We start from the raw sequence: 9,280 nt of genomic DNA, 5'->3' as shown, positions 1-9,280 counted from the left end.
GAAAATTGATGGCACTACCAGTAGTGAAAGAACTTGACCAGATCGAGAGAAATTTCCTATTGAATCTGATTATAAAGCTTGAAAAAAGTATAAATAGTAATGTGTAATAATGGTTTTTGATCAAATAAGATTTTATCAAGTACTGTTATGCTAAGTATTCTGTTCCAATATTCTTACAACAGTTGGTAGCAATTAACTGCTCTCATGGGGGCCTGGCGGGAATTCAAAACTAGGAACCAAAAGTCTCATTTTGGCAGGATTTTGCTTTAATTTTCGGTTTCTAAGGCTTTAAACTTCAAAAATATGATATATTATAATCTGCAAATTTTTTCAATAATGTTATCTACTCAGTATACTGATGAACTCTGATTTGTTTATTTCCACCGATAAAGCACAAAAACATAGCCCGATTATACGAATAAAGAAGGAGAATTAATTAAAATACGGGTAAACAAGGCTAAAAATTATTGAAACACTTAAAGGCAGGACGTTTCGAGCTGCTACCAGCTCATTTTCAGCTGCAAAAACAAGTAAAAAATTGAGTGGCGACCTGACCCCAGCCGTTATTATGAGTGGTTACGTGATAACGACTGAGGTCAGGTCGCCACTCAATTTTTTACTTGTTTTTATGTGTTTTTGCAGCTGAAAATGAGCTGGAAGCAGCTCGAAACGTCTTACCTTTTAGTGTTTCAATAATTTTTAGCCTTGTTTACTCGTATTTTAATTAATTCTCCTTCTTTATTTATTTCCACCTTAATTATTTAATCTGGAAATATTGAACCACATAAATTCTACTGAGAAACTAATTCTTGAATTCTTCGGAACGTTTCATCCCACAAAAATCTGAAAAAGAAGTATTCTCCCGCCGAAAATCTGCTGAAAATAGCCAAAATTTCAGTTTTGGTTCCTAGTTTTAAATGCCCATGGATTTTCCCGCCAATGGCGCTCACAAAACTACTCACGCTCCTCCGCCGATGTTAGCGATCTGGACTAATCTGTGGCTCTCAAGGCCGAAGCTCGTACATGTGGCAACATTGCAGGTCAAAGAACGAAAAAGAGAATGGTTATCCGTCGATACGGCAACCGCGTAATAATGTCGAATGTTTTGTTTTGATAATTTTTGAAAGTCCTATCAAAAAAGCTCCCTGTAGACTGTAATTATATTATAATTTAATCAGTTATGCTCTCAAGCTAGCTACATTGCACTTAAAGACCGTCCACCGGTCTAGTGATAACCTCCGAGTAAATTTTCGTTCACCGGGTGCTATCATTTTTTATATAATAAGGTAAGCAAAGCCTAAAGTTTAATCCTTGCAACGTCTGGTTTTCATTCAAATATTTTGTCGCCCTTAGTTCGTTCTATCAATTATCGCTCTCCTGCCAGCTTATTTCAATCAGTTTTCATGTACTATCATTGCGTTTTCCTCGAAATGCATTATCAAGATTGCTAATCATCTCATAACCTGAAAGTATGTTACCTGCGTCAAAATATCGCTGAATAATGATGCATGACTTCATCATCAAGTCTTCGCTATTTACTTAAACTTTCATCCTCAATAGATCCTCTTTCATAATGATCTACAGGGATCAAATAAATTCAAAACAAGACGCTAAAGAATATCTCCCTGTGGCCACCCGAATGAGAGCTCCCAATCGCTCCAGTCGAATCCCTAATTGTCTATACTCATTGCAATTCCTCTAGAGATCCATGAGCTCTGTAGATTGCTGGATTTTTCCTCATGTGCTTGAAAGCATCAGAAGGCACTTTGAATTCATGCATCTACTCATTGTAAGCATCATTTTTGTATGTTTCCAAAAATTGTGTTCGGGAAGACAGAGCCACTAGAAGTGGAAATCCATCTCAAAATTATGCATCTTCCTGCAATACATTTGCCACTCTAGTGGAGCTGAGGCCTTTTTATGGATTCATTAATTTTTCAAGCACCTATCTATTGAGTCTACATTTTTTTCCAAGGTGCTTTTTTTAAAGAATGTAAGACGATATGGTCTCGAAAAAAATATTTAATCTATAGTACATGCAATCATGCACATCTATTTTTATTTGTTACAGGTAAAAATGGGTGACAGTGGAGGAGAATTTGAATCAGGTGAGTGATTAAAGAATGATGTCAACTTCACCTACGCATATGTGAATATTTCAAAATATGAGTGTTGATCGCCAAGTTTCAAAATCTTTTTTGTTGTTGTAATTATTTTTATTTAAGAAAAAGGATGTAGGTATTGTTTGAAACTTTTAACAGAATTTCCTAATTGGACAAAGAAAAATCAGTAAGTATTCCAAGAAATAACACGCATTCATTTTCTTTTGAAAAAATAAAATGAAAAAGAAGTTTGCAACATCACAATTTGAGCTGTGCTATATTTTTCTTGAAAACAAAAAGGAGCAATTTTATTCTTGTCTCCTCCCAATCCAAGTTCTGGAGGTTTTTCAAATCACCAAAAAATTTTACCAAAAATAAAAGAAAGAAATGAGTAATCCTTCTTGATTTAGAAAGTAAATTGTCAAGTGAAACTTTGCGACATTGCAATGTATTCAAGCCTCTGTAGCTCTGACCCTTACAATTGTGGATTCCCGCCTTACTCAGTGTACCTAATACCTTTCATCTAAATTTGCTGATCATTGATGGTGGAATTCCTGTGTAATTATTTGTTGTCTTCTCAAAAAGTAATACTTAATACAAGAATTTCCTGCTTCGGTGGAACTGATTCTTGAACATCAAATACATTGGTCAAATATTTCAATTCTTGTAAGATTTGTCAACTTATTCTCAACGCATTCTCAGCTTTTACATAGAATTTACATGGTATTTGAAATATTATTAAATCTGTTTCAGGAAAAAATCAAGATGACCTGATTATGCAAAGACAACGAGAAATTGAAAAAGAGGTTTGTAATATTTTAATTAGTCTAGTTCATATTAGGGTATCAATGTCCTCTCTGCGAGGGATGAAAGTGAATAGTTAAACCTTAATAGTCTTTGTAAACCAAAGTGCTCCTAAAATATTCGTGACTGGTAGTACCATGAGTATTATTTGGATTGTGTATGCAGAACTGAACCAACATGATTACAGTGTTGTAAAAATCCTGAATCTTCATATTTTTCCAAAAATTGCCTAGAAAAGAAAGAAGTTTGTGTTTTTACACCTAAAAATTGTTAATTTTCAGGGAAACATTCTTGTAAATTTTCTCATTTTACCCTTAGATATTTAGTGTTTTTTGAAGCGAAGAAGAAGTTCTACAATTTTAAAAGAACTAGTCAAGTTAGCTCCCGTCAATAAAATGTGATCCATTTGTACAGTTTGGTAAGAATAAATCTGATTTTAAAATTTTGATGATTAACTTTCTTGGGCGTCTTAAAGAACAAGTTGCAAGAAATTTAGTTCATTTTTGTGCTGATGGAGGACATAAATTTGATTATTATTAGGCACTCCGTGCACTGAACCATGCAATCATGGCCCAGCATATTTTTAGAGAATATTTCTCAGAACCAAGTTTTTTGAACTGCGAAATTTATACCACCAAAACTTCAGTCATATCTGAAATTTTTGGCATTTTTGACCCTACTTTTCTTGTAGCACTCCTCTAAGCTTTAGTATGATTTAATAATTCGATTTTAAAGGCTCATTAACTAGAGTCCCTTTTCTTGTAATTATTCACTCACTGAAAACTGAACTTTTACTTAAAACTGCTTCCTTAATAGCCTTCATCAGTCTTTATTTTTTGTTATCTGCATATTTATCATAATGTGACACAAGAGATAAAAAATTAGACTCGGCTAGTTAGGTTTGCTTTCTTTTAATATCCAAAATAATGGCCTTGATGGTGCTTTTTCTTCTTGCTCACCTATATGAAGAAAAAGATGGAATCTACTCTGGTATCCAAGGAATTTTTATTTTAGGATTATTAAATTTCCTGAATCCTTCCAACAATTATTCATGTTTGAAGCGGGACTTTTCATAAATCCTTGAAGTGTGCTCTGTTACTATTCTGTTGTTCAAAGGAAGGACGCCAAATAACTAATAAGCCTTCAGGCGTTGCCAAACCTGTTTATAAAATATAAATTTTCAGGAAAATTTTTCTATATTTTTCTCCCCATTTTTCAGAGAATTCCACTGACGATTTTATCTACAGTATCTAAAATTTTCAAGGAAAAATACGTGGACGTTTCCTCAAAAATTGTTTCATAGGAAGAAATTTGGCAACATCCGGGTGTTTGTACTGCGTTTTTCTCTTGTGCAGCTTTCTTAATACGGCAGTGTTAGATACAGTGTCAATGGGCTGGCAAGCTTACATAATGCAAGATGTTCCCAAATTAATTTTTCTTGCAATCATTCGTATTTTTCAGATCAATGAATCTATCATGTTAGTGGGCGATAAGGAGTCGTTGTCAACCTTGGAGGCAGAATATCTTAGCGATGAAATTTATAAACTGAAAGTCAAAGATCTGGCCACCAAGTACAAGAATATCCGCCGTACACGGCCGGACGGCAACTGTTTTTTCCGTGCCTTTGCTTATGCTTACTTCGAAAGCTTACTGGACCATAAAGAAGACTATAACAGGTAAGAGAATAAGAAACAGTTTCAATGCTACCTCAAACATTCTCATACATTTTGAGAATTGATCTTTCTACTTTCACTCCTGAGAATTAAATGTCGGTTGGACTTTTGCGTTTCAAAATTGTTCCGCTCTCATCAAGATTGGGGATGTTATAAAACTGCACAAGTATCACACATCAAGTGTTGAAGTTTAGTTAACAGAGTTTGAAAATGTAGCTGGTTCTTCATAATATTTTTTTATGTACTATGGACCTTGAAGTATTATAACTAATGTGACAGTCTGCTAGCTTGAATAGCAAAGAATCCTATTCTTCTGAAAACGATTTCATACTAGCCTCTGTTGATACCTCTACCATAGTAGTGTCACAAACAAAGATGCAGCTCAACTTATGCAATCATTATCATGTTTCACCTTTCATTTGGTACCTAAATAAACTTAATTCCTTAAACTTGGTATCTTCATTATGCACTTGAAGGCATTGTAAGTAAAACTGAAAGTTGTGTAAAACTAGAATCTGTTTCCACTTAAGATAATCAGTAATTAGCAACTTTGTACTGTGTATCATCTGTCTCTAGTTTCTTTTAAGCTAAAAACAAGGATCTTCCATTTGAGCGTAAGTTTACTCTCATATATTTGAGAGCCCATGTCAAAATTTAGTTTGCTCTGTCTTTATTTCAATGTACCTTACCTTTTCAAAACAATACCTTATACTTATTCGTTAATGGCTGACCAAAAGTTGCGTTTGAGAGCACCAAGATAGTGCCAAATGTACTTGTACAAAATTTGCCTAATTATCACTGTTAACTTTGTGAATTTCTTTCTTTTTTTTCCAGTTTTTATAATATTGCTGTAGAAAGTAAGAAAAAATTGATCTCGCTTGGATTTCCTCAATTTACTTTGGAAGATTTTCATGATACAGTAAGTATTCACTTATACCTATGTGCCTGAATATTTTGAATGAATCATCACCAACAAAATGCCGCAGATGATTACGCAACTTTTTTAATTTTAAAAAATCTTTTATGATAGCTGATTTCCACCAATGCACTTTGAAATTATATCGCTAATAGCTCTTTTGTGGTGCCTAATGTTTAAGATTTCATATGGCTCTAATGCAGTTTCAATTGTCCTATAGCAGCGCATAAATTTGGCTTTAACCACTCGAGAAAGTTCTCAGTATTTGACGTCAAACAAAATCTAACTTACTTTCAAACTCTCAAAAGAGGAAAGCATTGTAATAAAGGGTATAATAGGAAAACCTTAAGTTTGTTATATTTTAAACCACCTAATCATGCATAGCACCTTTGCTTTTGTTGTTGTACGTATCTTTATTTTCCCTCAGCACTTCCAATATCCGTCATGTTAAACAACAAGCTCTTCATGCGAATTTCTAAGCTTTGTGCAATATAAATTTTCTGGAAACTAGCAAAGCGCTAACTTCTTTTAAGTAATGTTTCTAGACTCCCTTTTCATGAACATATTAAAGATATCTAGAACTTACTGAAGTCCATCCAATGCATGTTTATAAACCTTAATTATTTTTTTTCAATGACTTCTGCTATCTTCCAATAAGTTACCATAGCAAACCAAACAATATCTGGCTCTAATTTGTCAATCTTTCTATTTTTAGTTTATGGAGGTGCTAGCCATAGCTGGTAAAGAAGAGCCCAACGCTCATGACGAACTCCATGCTGCTTTCAATAACCAGGGGTATTCAAATTATGTAGTTGTGTACTTAAGACTTCTTGCATCTGGTCAGCTTCAACAAGATGCCGACTTTTATCAACATTTTATCGAAGGAGATAGGACTATCACAGAATTTTGTCATCAGGTATGTCATCTTGAGATCTCCTAATACAACTTAAACATGTATGCCTGTGGACAACAAGGCGGTTAAAGAAAGGTGGTCACATTTCGAGCTAAGCCATCATTTTAAAGGGTGTGACACGCAGAGGGTACGTGCTTTGCCATGCAATCAGGATGTACCCGATGCTGTGTGACGTCAAGAGGGTACGAAATGCGACCACCATTCTTTATTTGCTTTGTGTGGACAAACGAGATCATTCCATGGTTATATAGAACAGATGTCTATAGCCAGCAAGAAACTTTCTATCTTATACTCCATTTTTGGATCATGATTCTTTATTTGAAAGTCCAAGGCTTAAAGGTTGTCAACTCATTGCAAAATTTTCTTGATTGTGCAACTTTATAGTTGTGTCACAAAAAGTCAATGAGAAGTCTTTTCTGATTTTTCCCCAAATTGATTCCAGGGTTGCTGAAAAAAATCTCTTCCTCACTCACTTGGGATTTTCAGGTTTACTTTTCTAACTCCCCTTCATTCCAGGTTATTTCCTGGAGTAGGTACGTAACTGGTAGGTAAAAAGAATGTACTGTCTGACAATTGACCGAAAGGCAGTCGGCAAGAAAATACAAAGTATGCCCTAACTGAAAGTTAACAAATATTTTAGTACTCTTGATATGTGCAAGGAGACGGAACTATTGCTTCCATTAAGGAACCATGCTTTGAATTTTGTGTAACTTGAGCCTCATCATCTGATTTACAAATGAACATTTCCATATCTGTTACAGGAAGTGGAACCTATGTTTAGAGAAAGTGACCATATTCATATCATTGCTTTGAGCACAGCTTTGAATGTCGGAGTCAGAGTTCGGTACCTAGATAGAGGTGAATCAACAGAAGCTATCGCTCATGATTTCCCTGAAGGGACGCAACCAACAATTCATTTATTGTATCGTCCAAGTCATTATGATATTCTTTATCCTATCTAGCTCAATAACTCATTTTCATCCTCCCCTTTTTCTACCCTATGCTGTTATTTCTAACTTCGACAATTGCTGGATATATTCCCTAGACTCTTTCCAATCACGCTTTGAAACAAAAGTTTTGTTAAATTACATTCTCAATTGCTCCCTGTAAATTTTAATGTTTATTCAATTTCTTAGATTCAAATTCTGCATCAATAATTTTTTCCCAAGTAATGAAGTCGAAATCGACATCGGCAAAATCAAATTGACCATCATGAAAAAATTTTGTACCTTTAGGCGAGATGTTATCCGTTTAAAACTCAAGTATCTCGCTCTTCCTCCCCTGTACTTTTATCATTTAGTATCTTGTTTTCATTTATCTTTTTTTAAAACAAGCCCAATGTCATTGGTACATTTCTAGCTGACTGTAGCTTTGAGTGTTTTTCATAACACTCTAATGATTCTTTGATGCGACTTTGCTCGCTAAGCATGAAAATATTTTTTTAACATGCAGTTAAAACATCTTTAGATCTCTATAATCCATTTACATTGTGCACATTTAATTCTGTGTGAAAGTGTAATAAAAATATTTAAAAGTCATTCTACCTGTATTTTTTTACATTAATCAAGCAGGGTTAAGAAGGGCAATTTTCGGTCGCAGAGTTTTAGAATCTTTGTCACTAATTTATGTCTTTGAGAAAATCTAATGGGTGATTTTCCCGGAATTTTTACGATAGAACACTGTAGAATCACAAAGAAATTATTATTCCATAAAAATTGCAATGAAATGCATGCCTTCAATTTTATTTCAGTTAATGAAATGTTAGCAAAGATTCTGAAACACCACAATCGAGAATCGCCTTTCTCACACCCACCGCCTCATTTCACATCTGAAGTAATACTTATTTGTCAACAAAGACAACTTACATACGTCTATTAAACTACAATTTGAGAAGGAGAATAGTGGGACTGATAGATATTGAAACAGATAAGTCATAAAGAAATATATATTTATTTCAAAATTAAAAGGAATTATAGAAATAGAAAACATCAAAATTAGGTAACCATTAAACAAAAATTCTTTTGAGTAACTAAGCAATATTCTGTTTAAAAATGTACACTACGCATAAAAAATTAATGAACAATATTTCTGCATGTGCAGATGCCTCTAAGAGTTTTGCCTGATGAGTTTACAAACGTGGGGAGTACAAGAGAAGATCTGCTCTGTCTTCGGTTTAGCAGTGAAAGTAAATACAGAGATTGAAGGCAGCAGCTTTTCTGTCAAGCTGTCTTTCTGACTCGGATAGTATGGAAACTAATTTTGCTTTGACTCTAGCACAGTCATTTATAGTTATGAGAGCAACATAGGAAAATTAGTGAGTAAGTAAACGGTCTCAGCACATGGAAGTGATAATTATGGTAAGAACTCTATCAACAAGAATGAGAAAAGGCAGCACACTCTTAAGTGCAGAATAATTCATCCTCATTTTGGCCTGAGAACAATCTAAGTTGAGAGGAATAGCTCCAACACTAGAGCCCCAGGTAGCACAATTGAAACTAAAATAAAATATAGAGGGGATGAGAAAAGGAAATTAAATGGGGCGCAGGGTACCATCCAACCCAGAAAAAGGTTCATGTGAAAAAATTGAATACACACCACGGATAAGGGATGGAGGGAAAATTTTTTCGACATGTTGGCTAATGCAAAGCCAGGCAATAAATGTTTAGATCATCAGATTGGAAATTGCTCAAATGAAGGTATCATCATCCGCAGAAGGGATGTGGAAGGCTATGCTTTTCGTATTTTTCAAAACAGTATACTGAAAATCCAACACAAGTAACTGTACTTAAATAAATCCTACAGACGCCTGTATCAGAATAAATTTATGGTGAGAGAATGGTTAAAATTTTCTGAATGAAGGCACCTCAGTTCT

General features: G+C 34.4%; 1 protein-coding gene across 1 annotated transcript; it reads left to right on the top strand.

Annotated features, from left to right (window-relative positions):
- The first annotated feature begins 1,071 nt into the window (after positions 1-1,071).
- On the top strand, positions 1,072-7,946 carry LOC109042240 (ubiquitin thioesterase otubain-like). The gene is made up of 7 exons (XM_019058891.2): positions 1,072-1,286; positions 2,072-2,108; positions 2,856-2,908; positions 4,368-4,582; positions 5,414-5,498; positions 6,211-6,411; positions 7,170-7,946. Exons 2-7 carry the CDS (start codon positions 2,078-2,080, stop codon positions 7,368-7,370), a joined length of 786 nt encoding a protein of 261 aa, XP_018914436.1. The 5' UTR covers positions 1,072-1,286; positions 2,072-2,077; the 3' UTR covers positions 7,371-7,946.
- The last annotated feature ends 1,334 nt before the right edge of the window (positions 7,947-9,280 follow it).

Source organism: Bemisia tabaci, chromosome 5 (assembly GCF_918797505.1).
Source record: "Bemisia tabaci chromosome 5, PGI_BMITA_v3".
Classification (NCBI taxonomy): Eukaryota; Metazoa; Arthropoda; class Insecta; order Hemiptera; family Aleyrodidae; genus Bemisia; species Bemisia tabaci.
The sequence above is the reverse complement of the archived record's forward strand: the minus strand, read 5'-3'. Positions and strand labels throughout refer to the sequence as shown.

Bases quoted from the DNA above. Each gene is read 5' to 3' on its own strand.
- LOC109042240 (XM_019058891.2), top strand. From the start codon at position 2,078: ATGGGTGACAGTGGAGGAGAATTTGAATCAG. The intron at 2,909-4,367 runs GTTTGTAATATT...CGTATTTTTCAG, and splicing joins AACGAGAAATTGAAAAAGAG to ATCAATGAATCTATCATGTT. The intron at 5,499-6,210 runs GTAAGTATTCAC...TTCTATTTTTAG, and splicing joins TGGAAGATTTTCATGATACA to TTTATGGAGGTGCTAGCCAT.